At 36.0% G+C, this 18,801-nt stretch overlaps 1 protein-coding gene across 3 annotated transcripts in view; it reads right to left on the reverse strand.

Annotated features, from left to right (window-relative positions):
* NIPBL (NIPBL cohesin loading factor) overlaps positions 1-18,801 on the reverse strand; it is a 198,499-nt gene that overhangs the window by 38,836 nt on the left and 140,862 nt on the right. For all 3 annotated transcript variants that reach the window (XM_002745070.6, XM_008992160.5, XM_035291672.3), the window contains 11 exons: positions 17,816-17,898; positions 17,031-17,163; positions 16,071-16,214; positions 13,400-13,489; positions 12,161-12,375; positions 11,959-12,061; positions 10,767-10,865; positions 10,524-10,670; positions 8,241-8,375; positions 6,666-6,764; positions 5,564-5,617 (listed from right to left, as the gene is read on the reverse strand). In XM_002745070.6, coding sequence (XP_002745116.1) covers positions 5,564-5,617; positions 6,666-6,764; positions 8,241-8,375; positions 10,524-10,670; positions 10,767-10,865; positions 11,959-12,061; positions 12,161-12,375; positions 13,400-13,489; positions 16,071-16,214; positions 17,031-17,163; positions 17,816-17,898 — 1,302 coding nt within the window. The remainder of the gene's footprint in view (positions 1-5,563; positions 5,618-6,665; positions 6,765-8,240; positions 8,376-10,523; positions 10,671-10,766; positions 10,866-11,958; positions 12,062-12,160; positions 12,376-13,399; positions 13,490-16,070; positions 16,215-17,030; positions 17,164-17,815; positions 17,899-18,801) is intronic.

Here is an 18,801-nt window from a genome sequence, read left to right on the forward strand (position 1 = left end):
ACAGACATGTGCTTCCTACTGTGATACAATAATATTCAACACCACCTATGAGATATTTTTCTCCTAGATAAAAAATTGAACTTTAATCTTATTAACACTCTAGGTTTAACCAAGAGTTTACTTGAAAACTGGTGGACAGAGGACCATCTTAAATGATACCAGAAAAAGAGTGACCTATTAAATCTAGAATGTGGGAGATTCTACAGAAAAACTTTCAAGTGGAATGAGAAAAGGAAGGTGAGTGACAAACTATTATAAGAGACTTAATAGTACATCAACCAAAGCAACTGCAAACCAACTATGAAAATACATTTTGAGAAAGGAAAATATGAACATTGATAGGTATTAGATATGGAACAATGCATTATTAATTTTGATATAAATAATATTCTGTTGTTTTTTAAAGGTCATTATCTGCTAAAGTATTCATGAGTGAGATAATACAAAGTCGGATAATATAAAGTGAGATAATATAAAGTTTGTTTTAAAAGTATTACAGGCCAGGTGCAGTGGCTCCCCCCAGTAATCCCAGCACTTTGGGAGGCCATGGTGGGAGGATCACCTGAGGTCAGGAGTTCAAGACCAGCCTGGCCAACACGGTGAGTTCCCATCTCTATAAAAATAAAAAAATTAGCTGGGCTTGGTGGCACTTGCCTGTAATCACAGCTATTTGGGAGGCTGAGGCGGCAGAATCACTTGAACTCAGGAGGCAGAGGCTGCAGTGAGCTGAGATCGTGCCACTGCACTCCAGCCTGGATGACAAAGTGAGATTCTGTCTCAAAAAAGAAAAGAAAAGACAGTATTACAGGCTGGGTGTGGTGGCTCACGTCTGTAATCCCAGCAGTCTGGGAGGCTGAGGTGCGCGAATCACCTCAGGTCAGGTGTTTAAGACCAGCCTGACCAACAGGCGAAACTCTGTTTCTACTAAAAATACAAAAATTAGCTGGGCATGGTGGTGGGTGCCTGTAACCCCAGCTACTCAGGAGGCTAAGGTAGGAGAATCCCTTGATTCCAGAAGGTGGAGGTTGCAGTGAGCTAAGATGGCATCGCTGCAGTCCAGCTTGGGTGACAGAGTGAGACTCTGTGTCAAAAAAAAGTATGGAAAAAGGAGAGAGAGAGAGAGAGAGAGAGAGAGAGAGAGAGAGAGAGAGAGAGCGCGAGCGAGAGAGGAAAGAAAGGAAGGAAAGGAAAGAAAGAAAGAGATAAAACCAGACAGGGGAAGGGGATTGCTGGCAAGATGGCTAAATAGGTATAGCTACTATCTGCTGCTTCCAGCAAGATCGACACAGAAGGCAGGTGATTTTTGCATTTTCAACTGAGGTGCTAGGTTCATCTCATTGGGACTGGCTGCACAGTGGGTGCAGCCCAAGGATGGTGAGCTGAAGCACATTGGGGCATTGCCTCACCTGGGAAGTGCAAGGGGTTGGGCAATTCCTTCTCCTAGCAAAGGGAAACCATTAGGGATGGTATCATGCACTCTGGCCCAGATACTGTGCTTTTCCCAAGGTCTTCGCAACCCACAGACCAGGAGATTCCTTCCAGTATCTATGCCGCCAGGGCCCTGAGTTTCCGGCACAAAACTGGGCAGCTGTTTGGGTAGACACTGAGCTAGGTGCAGAATTTCTTTCTTCATACCCTAGTGGTACCTGGAATGCCAGTGAAACAGAACCATTCACTCCCCTGGAAAGAGGGCTGAAGCCAGGGAGCCAAGTAGTCTGGCTCGGCAGGTCCCACCCCTACAGAGCTCAGCAAGCTAAGATCCACTGGCTTGAGATTCTTGCTGCCAGCACAGCAGTTTGAGCTCCACCTGGGAAGCTTGAGGTTGGTGGGGGGAGGGGCATCTGCCATTGCTGAGGCTTGGGTAGGTGGTTTTACCCTCACAGAGTAAACAAAGCCATTGGGAAGTCCAAACTGGGCAGAGCCCACTGTTGCTCAGCAAGGCCTCTGCGGCCAGACCACCTCTCTAGATTTCCTCCTCTCTGGGCAGGGCATCTCTGAAAAAAAGGCAGCAGCCCCAGTCAGGGACTTATAGATAAAACCCCCGTCTCCATGGGACAGAGCACCTGGGGAAAGGGATAGTTGTAGGCGCGGCTTCTGCAGACTTTGATATCCCTGCCTGGCAGCTCTGAAGAGAGCAGTGGACCTCCCAGCACAGTGTTTGCACTCTGCTAAGGGACAGACTGCCTCCTTAAGTGGGTCTCTGACCGCTGTGTAGCCTGACTAAGAGACACCTCCCAATAAGAGCCGACAGACACCTCATACAGGAGAGCCCTGGTGGCATCTGGTGGGTGCCCCTCTGGGACAAAGCTGCCAGAGGAAGGAACAGGCAGCAATCTTTGCTGTTCTGCAGCATCTGCCAGTGACACCCAGGCAAAAAGGATCTGGAGTGAACATCTAGCAAACTCCAGCAGACCTGCAGCAGAAAGGCCTGACTGTTAGAAGGAAAACTAACAAACAGAAAGGAACAGTATCAACATCAATAAAAAGGATGTCCACTCAGAGACCCCCTCCAAAGGTGACTGACTTCAAAGACCAAAGGTAGATAAATCCATGAAGATGGGGAGAAACCAATGCAAAAAGGCTTAAAGTTCCAAAACCAGAACACCTCTTTTCCTCCAAAGGATCACAATTCCTTGCCAGCAAGGGCACAAAACTGGTTGGAGAATGAGTTTGATGAATTGACAGAAGCAGGCTTCAGAAAGTGAGTAATAACAAACTCCTCAGAACTAAATGAACATGTTCTACCCCAATGCAAGGAAGCTAAGAACCTTGAAAAAAGATTAGATGGATTGCTAACTAGAATAACCAGTTTAAAGAAAATAAATAACCTGATGGAGCTGAAAAACACGGCATGACAACTTTGTGAAGCATACATAAGTATCAATAGCAGAATTGATCAAACAGAAAAGGGATATCACAGATTGAAGATCAAGTCAATGAAATAAAGTGAGAAGACAAGATTAGAGAAAAAAATTATAAAGAAATGAACAAAGTCTCCAAGAAATTTGGGACTATATGAAAAGACCAAATCTATGTTTGATTGGTGTACCTGAAAGTGATGAGGGGAATGGAACCAAGTTGGAAAACAGTCTTCAGAATATTATCCAGAACTTCCCCAACTTAGCAAGTCAGGCCAACATTCAAATTCAGGAAATACAGAGACCACCACCAAGATACTCCTCGAGTAGAGCAACCACAGGACACATAATCGTCAGATTCACCAAGGTTGAAATGAAGAAAAAATGTTAAGGGAGGCCAGAGAGAAAGATCAGGTTAGCCACAAAGGGAAGCCCATCAGACTAACAGCAGATTTCTCAGCAGAAACCCTACAAGCCAGAAGAGAGCGGGCCCAATATTCAACATCCTTAAAGAAAAGAATTTTCAACCCAGAATTTCATATCCAGCCAAACTAAGCTTTATAAGGAAAGGAGAAATAAAATCCTTTACAGACAAGCAAATGCTGAGAGATTTTGTCACCAACAGACCTGCCTTACAAGAGCTCCTGAAGAAAGCACTAAACATAAAAAGTAACAACCAGTACCAGTCACTGCAAAAACATACCAAATTGTAAAGACCACTGTCGCTATGAAGAAACTCTATCAACTAATGGACAAAACAGCCATCTAGCATCACAGTGGCAGGATCAAATTCACACATAACTATTTTAACCTTAAATATAAATGGGCTGAGTGCTCCAATTAAAAGACACGGACTGGCAAACTGGATAGAGTCAAGACCCATCAGTGTGCTGTATTCAGGAAACCTATCTCATGTGCAAAGACACACACAGGGTTAAAATAAAGGGATGGAGGAATATTTATCAAACAAATAGAAAACAAAAAAAAAGTAGGGGTTGCAATCCTAGTCTCAAATAAAACAGACTTTAAACCAACAAAGATCAAGAGAGATAAAGGACATTACATAATGGTAAAGGAATCAATGCAACAAGAAAAGCAACTATCCTAAATACATATGCACCCAATACAGGAGGCCCCAGATTCATAAAGCAAGTTCTTAGAGACCTACAAAGAGACTTAGACTCCCACACAATAATAGTGGGAGACTAACATCTCATTATCAATATCAGATCAACAAGACAGAAAATTAAGAAGGATATCCAAGACTTGAACTCAGCTCTGGACCAAGAGGACCTAATAGATATCTATAGAACTCTCTACCCCAAATCAACAGAATATACATTCAGCACTACATAGCACTTATTCTAAAACTGTCCATATAACTGGAAGTAAAACACTCCTCAGCAAATGCAAAAGAATGGGAATCATAACAAACAGTCTCTCAGCCCACAGTGCAATTCAAATTAGAATTCAGGATTGAGAAACTCACTCAAAACCACACAACTACATGGAAACTGAACAACATGCTCTTGAACAATACTGTGTAAATAATGAAATGAAGGCAGAAATAAAGATGTTCTTGGAAACAACGAAAACAAAGACACAATGTACCAGAATCTCTGGGACACATTTAAAGTAGTCTGTAGAGGAAAATTTATAGCACTAAACGCCCACAAAAGCAAGCAGGAAAGACCAAAAATCAACACCCTAACAACATCACAATTAAAAGAACTAGAGAAGCAAGAGTAAACAAATTCAAAAGGTAGCAAAAGACAAGAAATAACTAAGATGAGAGGAGAACTAAAGAAGAGAGAGACAAGAAAAACTATTCAGAAAAAAAATCAGGAGCTGCTTATTCGAAAAGATCAACGAAATAGACCACTAGCCACACTAATAAAGAAGAAAATAGAGAAGAATCGAATAGATGGAATAAAAAATGATAAAGGGGATATCACCACTGATCCCACAAAAATAACTACCATCAGAGAATACTATAAATACCTCTATGCAAATAAACTAGAAAATCTAGAAGAAATGGATAAATTCCTGGACACATACACCCTCCCAAGACTAAACCAGGAAGAAGTCAAATCCCTTATTAGACCAGTAACAACTGGGATAGCATTAGGAGAAATATCAAATGTAGATGACAGGTTGATGGGTGCAGCAAACCACCATGGCATTTGTATACCTATGTAACAAACCTGCATTTTCGGCACATGTAACCTAGAACTTAAAGTATAATAATAACTTAAAAAAACAGATAAGGGAAGGAGAGCTAAAACAAGACTGGAAAATGCTGATAATTTTCAAAGCTGGGTGATGGATATTTCTGCCTATGTGAAATTGATTTGGTACTACTAAAGGAAATTCTATGCATAACATACCACATTATGCAATTACATATTTAATGCAATATGTAGTTCCATTTATAAATCTTGCATCTATAATTTACAGAGATTAAAGGAAAAATAATTATCTGGAAAGAAGGAAAGACAGAATTTTAGTTAATGATTCAGAAGTCTTACTTTTGTAACAGGCAACTGAATTAATTAGAGAAATTAACAAAATCATCCAGCCTAACATATAGAAATAAATTTTTCCTACCAAAAGAACTAAAAAGGTTCTTTTAAGTCATCCAGTAAAAAAACAAAAACAAAAAACCTATTAAATTTTATGTTATCAGGAGTCAAAAGAACACTCACGTTTTGAAGGAGTTGCTCAAACCAGTCATATCCAGTATCTCTGCATGCTGCAACCTAAGGGGTGGTGAAAAGTATCAAAGTTAGAAATATATTTAAAAATCTGAGTAAAACATACTTTTGTTATGCTTTAGCCTGAAACATGTTTCAATTTTCTCAATTCAAAAGTTTGTTTTTAAAGTAAACTATTTTTTCAGTAACCCAACCATTTACCAATGTTATAGAATTTAATTCTAAAATTATCTTGAAAAACATTGAAGAAATTAGCTTAATGTATTGAAGTTTAATATGGCACTAAATGTTTAAAATGGCACAAGTTTAAAATGGCACAATAACTTGAACTACACTCTGTGAGGAAAATCTGTAAGATGTAAAATATTAAAAACAAAAACATAATAAATAAATAAATAAACACAAAAACATTTGTTTCTTATTACCCTGCTAGATGGTACATTTTAAAGACATCAACAGAAATGTAGAATATCATGTAATTGAATATACAGAATTCCTTTTCTTTCTTTTTTTTTTTTTTGAGAGGGGATCTTGCTATATTGCTCAGGCTGGAGTGCAGGGCCTATTCATAGGCATGATCACAGTATACTGCAGGCTTGAACTCCTGGTTCAAGGACCACTTGATACCCCTATCTTAGACTCCTGAGCAGCTGGGATTACAGGCATATGCCACTGTGACTGGCAAAAATTTCTTATATTAAAAACATAAAATGTATACTTTATGCATAATTAAAAATATATAACTAATCCATATTCATGATTTCTGAAAAAGGGGGGCACTACTATCTTTGCAGATTATTAACCTTGGGGGATTATATCTGTTCTTCTATTTCTCCTTTCCCTCCCTTTTTAAAATTGCTACAGGAATAGGAATATCTCAGTATCAGTGTTTACATCAATTAATGCCAAGAAGTAGGGCTATATGGAAACATGTTACTTGCATCCCTTGAACATCTCCAGAAATATAAAGATGGCAGTACTAAATGTCAAGATTAATGAAATATCTCATTATTGTCTTTTCCTTCATAAGACACGTAAGCCTCAATTAGGTCTGCACCAATAGTGATCACACCCTTGTTCCAGTCCTTCTTACCACATCGGTAATGTTTAAAATTTTCCTTGTCATTGCTTCTTTGTCATTGTGTGGAGTTGGAGTAAACCAGAGTTTCTGGAACGTTTCATTTACTAATTTCTAGAAGAAAGAGGAATTTAAAATTAATTATAACAAACATGGCAAATTCACAATTCCAAATTCTCATTAGGCCCAAAACAAAGCTATAAATAACTAATCAAAACATGAATTGTCAGGAATTTCTTGTATGAATTTCCTCAGTTTTTCTTTTTTTAAATATCTATTCCTCAAAACTATAAATTTTTTAATTTGGCAAAAATTTTAAACAATATGAATGGGTGATACTATCCCTAGCCTAGAACTTCTTCATACTATACACTCAAATGTTTATGATCAAACTAAAAAATGTTTACTGCTTTTGGAGAAGAAGTTGTTACAGTGTTTGTTAAACTTAAAAAAAAAGGGACAATTATATATAATTATATATATAAATTTACTAATGAATTTAGGACTAAACTTAAAATTTTTTTTTAGAGATACATAATAGCTGTACACATTTATGAAGTGTATTCGAAATTTTGATACAAGCATACAATGTATAATGATCAAATCAGGGTAACCGAAGTATCCATCACCTCAAGCATTTATCATTTCTTTGTGTTAGGAACATTCCATTTCCACTCTTCTAGTTATTTGGAGATGTACAATAAATTATTGTTAACTATAGTCACCCTATTGTGCTTCTGAACATTAAATTTTATTCCTTCTAGGTGTATTTTTCATAACCATGAACCAGCTCCTCTTTATTTAACCCCTCACAAACTTCCCTGACTCTGCTAACAATCAGTCTATTCTCTACCTCTATGAGATCAATTTTTTTTTCCATGTATAAGTGAAAATATGTGCTATTTGTCTTTCTGTGCCTGGCTTATGTCACTTAACATAATGAAATAAAGTATTTAATAATTTAAAAAGGTAAACATGTAACATTTGAAAATCAAAATAATCCTATGAGAGACCTTTGAATATAATGCAATCTCTATAATAACGATCAATCAATCAAAACACACATGCACATTTTTTGAGATGGAGTCTTACTCTGTTGCCCAGGCAGGAGTGCAGTGGCCAGATTATAGCTTACTGCAGCCTTGAATTCCTGGGCTCAAGTAATCTTCCTGTGTCAGTCTCTAGAGGAACTACAGGCATGCTCTACTACGTTTGGCTAAATTTTAAAAAATTATTTTCATCATTTTTTAATAGAAATAGGATTCTTGCTATGTTGCCCAGGCTGGTCTCCAACTCCGGGCCTCAAGCTCTTCTCCTGCCTTGGCCTCCCAAAGTACTGGGATTATAAGCATGCACTACTAAGGCCAGTCTTAAATAAAATACTGTGGAATTGGTTAAGATCAGATTGTAATAATTAATATAAAATCTAGAAACAAAAAAGTATCAACGAATGTATTTTTAAGTTTATAAATTAAAAATAATGATTCACTATAAAGTTTTTGTATATATTTAAAATCGACATTTAGATGCAATAAACATTTAACTTATTTTAAACATTAATGAGAATAAATTTAAAGTAGTCAACACTACCTTAATGCCCTCTTCATCATTGACTCTGCGAATCATTTTTACACACATTTCTGTGATTTTTGGAAATGTTGGCTGTTCAATACAAATGTCTCTTAGAATCTTTATTACTCTTTTCCTGACACTGATGCCAGTATCCTAAAAACAGAAAGGTATTTTTAAATGTCAGAAAAATTGAGATGCCTTATGTGTGAAATTAGAAAGTATCCATATGCAGTATATTCACTATTTGTTAACATAATAAACACAGTTGACATATTTGCTTACATGCTTTCTTACTGCTACTATAAATGTATTATTTTATTCTATTGCCTTTACTTTTAAAGTATGATATCTAGGACATAAAAACATATTTTATAGTTAAGCCCTGGACACAAGACTAGAAGTATATGCTTGTCAAAATTAAATGAGATAATAAACATCAGCTTTAGAACAGTATCTGGCACTTCAACAGCACATGAAGTATCACTTAAAAAGTCAACTTCATAAAAATGTTTAATCTGAATCTCATCAAACCTTTGGTACTACCTTAGGGTTACTTTTTTTGTTGTTGTTGAGAAGGAGTTTCGCTTTTGTTGCCTAGGCTGGACTACAATGGTGTGATCTCAGCTCACTGCAACCTCCTGCCTGCCAGGCTCAAGCGATTCTCCTGCCTCAGCCGCCCGAGTAGCTGGGATTATAGGTGCATACCACCATGCCCGGCTAATTTTTGTAGTTTTGGTAGAAACAGGGTTTCACCATGATGGTCAGGCTGGTCTCCTGACCTTGGGTGATCCACACGCCTTGACCTCCCAAAGTGCTGGGATTACAGGTGTGAGGCACTGTGCCTGGCTTACCTTATGGTTTATGAAAGATACAATAACACAAGTTAAATTAATCAAAGCCCTGAGTAGATAACAAAACAAATCAGGCCTTTTTAAGCAGTCAATGTTATATGGGATGTAAAAAAAAAAAAAGAGTAAGAAAATAGTCTTCAATTTTAAGACATGACTCTCAAATACAATGTATTACCTTTGAATTCTGATTCTTAAAAAAGAAGAATAAAAAAACATTTTTAGGACAACAGAGGATCTAAGAACTAGTATTCAGATGGTATTATGGAGTGTTAATTTGGGTGAGATAATGGTTTTGTTTGTATAGCACAGTATCAATTTTTGGTGACACAAACTGAAGTGTTCACAAGAAAAGTAGTAAAAAATGTTTGACTTAAAACAATTTAGCAGAAAGTACAGATGATGTATGGACATAGGTACAATGGTGTTCACTGTAATTTTTTTTTTAACAAACTTTGATATTAAAGAGTTTTAAAAATAAAAAGTACCAGACATGTAGTTTAATCTCCATTATGTGATTTAGCAATCCCAAAGATACTTTAGGATATTTTTCTAGGGTTACCAATATCAGAGTTCATTAGATATTTGGGAATCCTGCTGATTTTACCCTGCAAAAGATTGAAGGCCTAAGAAGAAAAAACTTTCCTCCAGACTTTCTTTAAATTATTTGTTTTTCAACCAAGATTTATGCCTAGTTGAAGCTAAAAATTACTCTATACTCTGTTACACAATGTTCTGATACCAGGCCAAGGGTGACAAAATAAACTCATCATTGAGGTAATACTTAATTTTGTGCATCTATGTTGAGTTCTACAATAAGTCAATATGGCTGCAATGGGTAGTGTGGAGACTCCACAGATATTTCCTAATGCTAAATGTTTCCTTTTGTTTTTCAGAAAAATGCTTCAGGTCCAGAGAATTCCAAGACATTACAAGGAGTGTATCTTAGAACAGTAATTCTTAAGTTTGCTCTTAAACCTCAAATAACTTCTGGGCTTAACTTGTAGGTATCTGAGCTCATCAATACTCAGGTTTAAGGAAACAAGAAGATACACATAAAGGATCCAAAAATATTGTCAGATACCAACGTTCTGTACTTGTCTCTCACTGAAATAATTCTTCTTGTTTATATACACACATACATAAAATCACTCTAGTTTCTTGTTCAAAAACATTTAACTAACCCATGTGGTTCCTATCATCTCATTGTAAACTGGTATACTTAAAAAGTAATAGCAACTGAAAAAAGGAATCCAGTTTGTTTTATGATACTGCGAGGGCTATTCTTGAAAATATGTACTTGTTTAGGAAGTGGCAACAGTTCACAGATTAGAAAATATAAATATATATTTGGTACATTTATGTTTCTAGCTTAACACTTTAAAACCAAACATGATGCTTAAAAGGCAAAATTATATTCATGAGTTATTATAAAAATGACAAACAAACATACCAATATTCTTTCAATCAGCATATCATAATACTGTTCAGCAAGCTGAGGGCGACAAAGGACAAATCGACCTAGTAATTCCACTGCTGCTTCTCGGACGCTAGTCGAGTTATCCATCAATCGTCCATGAACACCTCGTTGCATATCAAGCTAAAGAAAATGAAGAGGGAGAAAAAGGCAATTTATACCTAAATAGAGTAAAACTCCAATTTGAAAATAAAAGAACTAATCATTTTTGCTCTTTACCCTTGCTAGAATACTGGGGTCTACAGCAACAACCTCAGATAAACACTTCATGGCTTTTGTTCGAACAGCAATTGCATTTTCACCAAGAACTCGTAGGATCTGCCAAGCAAACATTGACATTTTCATAAATTTTAGAACACATAAAATTTAATTAAAAATAGCATGAAAACATGCAAAACACCCACAAATATATTATTTACCTCTCTTTAATCTGTATACAAATGAGTAAAGGATCTTTCTTACTGATTCAAAGTTTGACTTAAAGATCATACAGGTGTTAAGTGTACAGTCCATACTTTGGAGCCTTTCCTTTATCCTAGCATTCTCAATTAAACCTGTTTTTTATTGCTGTGCTTCATTTGCAGAACTTGTTGCCCCACTAAAACCTTGCTATGTGTAATATTAATCAAGGATATTCAGTATCATTTAAATAATAATTTGGTACTTGAATGTTTTTATAATGTCACTTACTCTACTGATACCATATGTGTGTGCATTCATACAAATATATATGTATAAATTTATTTGTAAAACAAGAATATGTAAAAGGCATGTAGAACAAGGACTTTTTTTTTTTTGAGATGGAGTTTCGCTCTTGTTGCCCAGGCTGCAATGGCGTGATCTTGGCTCACTGCAATCTCTGCCTCCTGGGTTCAAGTGATTCTCCTGCCTCAGCCTCCCGAGTAGCTGGGATAACAGGCGCATACCACCACACCCTGCTAATTTTTGCATTTTTCTTTTTCTTTTTTTTTTTTTTTGAGATGGAGTTTCGCTTTTGCTGCCCAGGCTGGAGTGTAATGGCGCTATCTTGGCTCACTGCAACCTCTGCCTCCCAGGTTCAAGTGAATCTCCTGCCTTAGTCTCCTGAGTGGTTGGGATCACAGGTATGCACCACAATACCCAGCTAATTTTGTATTTTTAGTAGAGATGGGGTTTGTCCATGTTGGTCACGCTGGTCTCGAACTCCTAACATCTGGTGATCCACCAGCCTGGACCTCCCAAGGTGTTGGGATTATAGGCGCGAGCCACTGTGTCTGACTGGACATTTTAATACAGGACACAAAAACAAATACTGTCTCTATGATCTTTTAAGTACCTGTACTCAACAATGAATAGGTATTATGCACTACTCACAAGCTTCCAGAATCAGAAAAATCAACACCACTGTATAAGGAATTCTTATCTGGTTTACCTGTGTCAAATAAATATCAAAGCTCTGGGCAAACGGCCTCATGGAGGCCAAGTATCGAACAATCAAGCAAGCATCATCATAGTCCACAGTATCAGAGTTCATCCTGCAACAAAAAGTCATTAAAAATTTATTTTTCTTTTTTGTAACTTAGGTAAATAGGTATCAATGATATAATGTAAAATGTTTTCTCTTTGGATCTTACTTTAATGTGCTAAACTGAGAAGGTGTGGTTTTGATAATGCTTCTAAGAAACTTTTTACGGTTTTCAGCTCGATGCATAATTTGGCCAGTTGTCTCAATTTCCTTTGCATGATGTGTTCCTTCAGATGATTCTTCATCTTTTTGTGATTTCATTGCTTTTTCTGTTTCCAGAGTCGTGTCTCGAAACCACTGGGCTATGTAGAATTTACGAGAAAACTGGAGAGAAATTAGATAGACTTGAGCTTGATGAAATTTGCAATAAGATTCTCAAGTTAAGTAACAGAATGCTCACAATTAGGAATACAAATATTAAGGTCTACTTTCAAACAACTTCCATGTGATAAAAATAGATTTTAAGAAAGCCAGAAAATTTAAAATATCCCAAATGTCAGAAAACTTATTATTTTACTATGTTCCAATACTTATATTAATGATGTCAAGATAAGCTGATAAACACAATTGTATTAAATATAGAATGCTACTATCAACTACTTAATTAAGAACAATATCATGACAAAATTAGACAAATGATGGGTAAACTAGGAAAGTTCAGAACAAATGGATACAACACCGAAGGTAGAAGATTTCACCTGTTTTCAAATTTTGCCTTAGTTTTCCAAGAAACACACAAGACAATTGTTATTGAAATAGTTTAACACTGAGGCACACCTGTAAATCTGTTCCTTTGAATACAAACTAAAAACCTGCAGTAATTGGCTGAAGAGCTTAGTGGTATCACATTTCTTTCAATTGCATACCCATCAGTTAAAAAAATAAAATACCTCTATGGATAATGTTCTCAAATAATAGTTTATAAATTTTGTACATGAACCTCTTGCATTTTATGTAACATACATAAAATAGCAGTAAAATTATATTAAAATATACATATAAAAATCTAATAATTTCTTTTTACAGGCTTATTACAGATCATCTCACGTACCACTTGGCCCATACTCACTCTGAGGACCTAGCCTAGTCTCAAAGATCCCTTATGGAAAGACTTCCAAATATTGCTCTTATCATACAATTTTAGTACAGCGCAGTATCTGTAACCAGAATTCTATATAAGACAAATCAACCCAAAGCATTTTTTTCTCTTTAGATTATCAAGTATCCCTTTGTTTCAAAAATCAATATTCCAAACAACTTTTCCTCTTCATCATGCTACCTCCCAATTTTCTTAAACCCAATTTAAATAAACATGTAATATCTCCAAAAAAGGGGAAAAGAATCCTACCACTAGTGAAGGGTCAGTCTCAGTATTTTCATCCAAGTAATCAAGCAATGCTTTTTGTAATTGTTGGATTTCATCTTCCCCTCCTGAAACCTACAGAATAAACCAAGTAAGAACAAAAAAGATATTACTGGTATACTTTAATAAATCATCTAATTTTAAACACAAATCTGAGAAAAGACTGATTCTAAAAATAAAAACACAACCACAGTAACTAAAAGGAAAAAACAGAGAAATATTTCTGAAAAATATTATATAGTGATAGGTGAAGTCTGCACTATCTTGGCTCACTGCAACCTCTGCCTCCTGGGTTAAAGCAATTCTGCTGCCTCAGCCTCCCTAGCAGCTGGGACCCCAGGCGTGCTCCACCACGCTCGGCTAATTTTTGTATTTTTAGTAGAGACAGGGTTTCACCATGTTGGTCAGGCTGGTCTCAAACCCCTGACCTCAAATGATCCACCCTCCTTGGCCTCACAAAGTGCTGAGATTATAGGCGTAAGCCACTGTGCCCGGCCTGCCTTCATGTCTTTTTTTTTTTTTAAAGAGCTCATAGGTAGCTGACATAAAAATGATCAGAACAATGTGTTATTCCTCAGAGGTAGGAAGCACTTGCTTTTGGAAATACGTGTTGAGAGCCATAAAAATTGACAAATGATTCTTCCCCTTGTGGATAATCAACATAGCCATACATGGCAATAAGAGGTTCCAGACCCATTCTAAGAAATACAAAAAGTCATTCAGCAACTGGATCTTGGTTTCTACATTACAATTCACCAATAAAAGGAACCAAGATTCCTAGGAGAAACAGCTGATCCCAGGGCTGGGGTAGGGAAGGTAAAAGATCTGTCTGAAACATCTTTTTGTGCTAGAAAGAAACTCAAATTATGATGGGAACATAGCAAAGGGACTTAAAAGCCAGCTTCAGAGGGTTCTCACTGATCAAATCTAGGATGATTTGAGCATTAAAATAATGACAGCAACAAATTATAATTTATTAGAGTAGGTATTATATTACGTTAACATAATACTGATAATTTTTTGCTTTTGATAATTGTACTATAGATATTTCAGTGAGAGCTCTTGTTTGCAGAAATAAACACTAAGCAGTGGCTCTCCAAGTTCAGCATTCATTCATTAGAATCACCTCGAGGGCTTCTTAAACGAAGAATTTTTGATTCAGTAGGTCCAGGGAGGGTCGTAACAATTTGTATTTTTGTTAGAAATGTACTTGTTAGTTCCAAAATGATTTCAGTGTTGGTGCTACATGTCAAGGGGATCACACTTTGAAAATCACTACATTAGAGAATTCAGGAGTAATGAGGGAATCACGTCTGCAACTTAACTTCAAGTGGTTTGAAAAAAATAAAAAAAAATGCATATACAGACACACATACATCTACATTTTGAAAGATGATAAAGCAAATTTTACAAATTATCAATAATTAAGAAATTTGCAAGAAGCATTTATGGGAGTTCTTTGTACTGTTCTTACAACTTTTCTCTAAGGTTGAAATTATTTCAAAACACGTAGTAAAAAAAAATTAGAGGCATTTCTACCAACATGGATATGATTATGAACATAAAAAAAGACTAGAAAAAAAATGAAAACAGTAGTTGTAGATAGTAGGATTAGAAATCATTTCCGCACCAATTTTCTCAAGGAATTTATTACTAACCACTTCGTCCACATTAAAAAAAAAAAGAAGAAGCAATAAAACACTTTTTCCTCCACGATGAAAACTCTCTAATAAAGTATAAAGAAGCTCTCCTTGGCTGGGTGCATTGGCTCACACCTGTGATCTCAGCATTTTGGGAGGCTGAGCGGGGCAGATTATGAGGTCAGGAGATCGAGACCATCCTGGCCAACATCGTGAAAACCCAACTCTACTAAAAACACAAAAATTAGCTGGGCGTGGTGGCACATGCCTGTAGACCCAGCTAATCAGGAGGCTGAGGCAGAAGAATCAGTTGAACCCAGGAGGTGGAGTTGCAGAGAGCCAAAATCCTGTCACTGCACTCCAGCCTAGTGACAGAGTGAGACTCTGTCTTTAAAAGCATCAACAACAAAAAAATTTGAATAAACTTTATGTAAACCCAAACATAAAAAGCATTATACATTTTTTTTTTTGTTCTGAGACAGAGTCTTGCTCTGTCACCAGGCTGGAGTGCAGTGTTGCGATCTTGGCTCACTGCAACCTCCACCTCCCGGGTTCAAGCAATTCTCTTGCCTTAGCTTGAGTACAAGCACGCACCACCATGTAGCTGTGGCTACAGGCACTCACCACCATGCCCAGTTAATTTTTGTATGTTTGGTAGAGACGGAGTTTTACCATGTTGGTCAGGATGGTTTTGATATCTTGACCTCGTGATCCACCCATCTTGGCCTCTCAAAGTGCTAGAATTATAGGCATGAGCTACTGTACCTGGCCTGCATTATACATTTAACAGTACTTCACAAAAAGAAACTAACTGAAGATTTATATGAACCAGTCCCTGTTAGACTAAATAATTCATTCTCCGGTCTTAAAATTTCTCACTGGAGCTTTGAAAAGCCCACTTTTGGAAGTAAAAATTTTATTATGAATCTACAAAATGAAATGTGAAACTAATGTGAGGACATCCAAAGAATATAACTATTATTTACTCCCATAATTTTAATCCTTTATCTTAGTACCTGTTTTAAAATGCGTTCTATAGATCCTTGATCCATTTTGCTTGTAACAGCATCTTTCCTCAGCCGGGCAGCAACAGTTCCAAGGTAATCAAGAGATGCCACTCTTAAAGCCATCTCTGTTGACTTGTTACTGAACTGATGAACCTAAATATCAAAATAGTTTTTGATTTATAATATATCTTAAATAGCAATTTATCATATAAATTTCCAATCTAAATTGTACATTTAAAATTTAAACTTTTTTTTCCTGTGATTCTGTCCCATAAAGTAATTTTTGCCTTCTAATTCTCTGTAATCTGAATATTTTCATGTGACTAAAGAAATTACAGATTAAATTTCCTTAAGAACAACATAACTTTTTAAATACGCAGGCTCAACTGTGTATTTGCACAAAATGTAGCATTACTGAATAAGAATTTCTTAGGGTGTAATTCTGATGCCTGTAAAACTTTATCATACTTTCAGAATAGTATTAACATATTTTCCAGTTCCCAAAAAGGTCCCAGAAGTTTTGTAACAGTGTGTATTGTGCAAGTTGAAATGTAGTTTAAAAATAAAGAGAAGTCACAATATTTCTTTGCATTTACCTACTGCATTACATGAGGACTACAAAGTGCCATATATTTGTAGAAATACTCTTATGATAAGGAGTCTACATTAATCATTTTCATGCTTTGAAATGAGTAACTTATGACTCATTGTTGAAATACTTTTAACATTATAACATTTCCAAAAAAATTATTATCTTATGTAATGAAATGAAAGGACCAAACTTCACAACATTTGAAAATTTTCTACAAGGCACTGACAGTATAGTGTACAGTTATGCACATGCAAAAAGAGATGCAATGTTCATATTTCCTTACACATTTTTAAAGAATTCATCATCTGTGAATCAGAGTATATCCTCATTATGTTGTCTTCTAGTAATCTAATAATCTTTAAATGCTATACTCTTACCAACAGTCTCCCTAACAAACTAAGGAGTAGTTCAGCAGCTGGCCATTCAGGCTTATTGACTGTTGAAAGAAGGTCTTGAACAAAATTTTCAAACAGTGGTCTATAATCTTCTTCACCTTGCTTACTACCACATCTGTTCAAAGACAAAAAATGAAAAGGATGTCAATTTAGGTGACACATGTCAGTCAACTGTCTACCAACATGATTGAAATTGCTAAGTTTTCTTTTCTCTATATTTAGTAACAAGGTATATAAAAGTACGTTAAATAAAATATGGTTTCAAATTAGTCTATTTCACAAACTCCATCTTCTACTTAATTATAAGGAATTCAATTATTAAGCAATACTAATATTACTTTCTGGCAAGTGAAACACATTTTTAAAAATGATCCTGTTTTTCTACCTACAAGATCACCACAAATTCTTATGGAGGCTAAATAACATCTCTTCACAAACTTTACTATTCAAGTAGAATAGAAAAATTCTCCAAAATTATTAAAGACAAATTACAAAATTTCAATCTAGTACTTTAATTTCTAGAGACTAATATATAAGCAAATTCACAAAATTTTTAGATATTCCCCACCCCCTGCCCCGGTAGTCCCATCCCAATTTTAGATGTTGAATACTCCAATTGCCTCATTTTAAAGATCAAGAAACCAAGGGTCAGGAAGAGGTATTCAAGGTTCAGATTATGGGAGGAAATTGGATTAATCTTTTTCTTAAAATGAACTAGCTTCTACACTGTGGAAAAGAAAAACCAGATTTATGTTAATTTTACTCACTTTTTAAGGAAGATGGAGAGGAAGTTTTGGGCTGTTCGCATAGCTGTTTCATAAGAGTTGGTAATGACAACATCCTGGTCGACCTATGGTGAAAAAAAAATGAGTTTATAAAGATACAAGAAAGAATCGATAAATAAATTAGCGCCATACTACTGTCATGTTATTACTGAAGAGGGATAATCCAGTTAAATACTAAAATGCTTAAAATATTCTGGTATATATAAACAGAAAAGCCAAAATTAGCACACTAAGCATATTTTAATACTTTATAGAAACAAAAATATGGATAATTATTAAAATATGTAAGAGTGACAAACGTAGTTAACAAATTTAATATCAATAAGTTGCTCATCATAATCCTGGTCAGAAGAGAAAGAAATGGATTGAAAATACAAAAGGAATTTAGAAAAAGTATTTCGACTTAAAGTTTAAGAAACACATAATCCAGCAAGGCGTGCGGGCTCATGCCTGTAATCCCAGCACTTTGGGAGGCTGAGGTGGGTGGATCACAAGGTCAGGATTTCGAGACCAGCCTGGCCATATGGTGAAACCCCATCTCTACTAAAAAATACAAAAATTAGCTGGGTGTGCTGGTAAGTGCCTGTAGTCCCAGCTAATCGGGAGGCTGAGGCAGGAGAATTGCCTGAATCTGGAAGGCGGAAGTTGCAGTGAGTCAAGATGACACCACTGCACTCCAGCCTGGGTGACAGAGTGAGACTCCATCTCAGAAAAAAAAAAAAAAAAGAAAAGAAAAGAAAATTCAATGCCTTCATCAGAAATTTAAAGATCAGGATATAAATAGTCAATTCATAGTTGTAAAAATCCAAAAGACAAATATCTATAGGAAAAGGGACTCAAGCTCACTAATAACCAGGAATATGCAAAATAAAACAGATATTTCACAAAGACCATAATTTTAAGTAAAATGTAGCATTATAAACTTAAATACCACTTTGGTAAGCTAATTGACAACTTCCAGTAAAGTT

The sequence above is a fragment of the Callithrix jacchus genome, chromosome 2, assembly GCF_049354715.1.
Source record: "Callithrix jacchus isolate 240 chromosome 2, calJac240_pri, whole genome shotgun sequence".
In the NCBI taxonomy this organism is placed as follows: domain Eukaryota; kingdom Metazoa; phylum Chordata; class Mammalia; order Primates; family Cebidae; genus Callithrix; species Callithrix jacchus.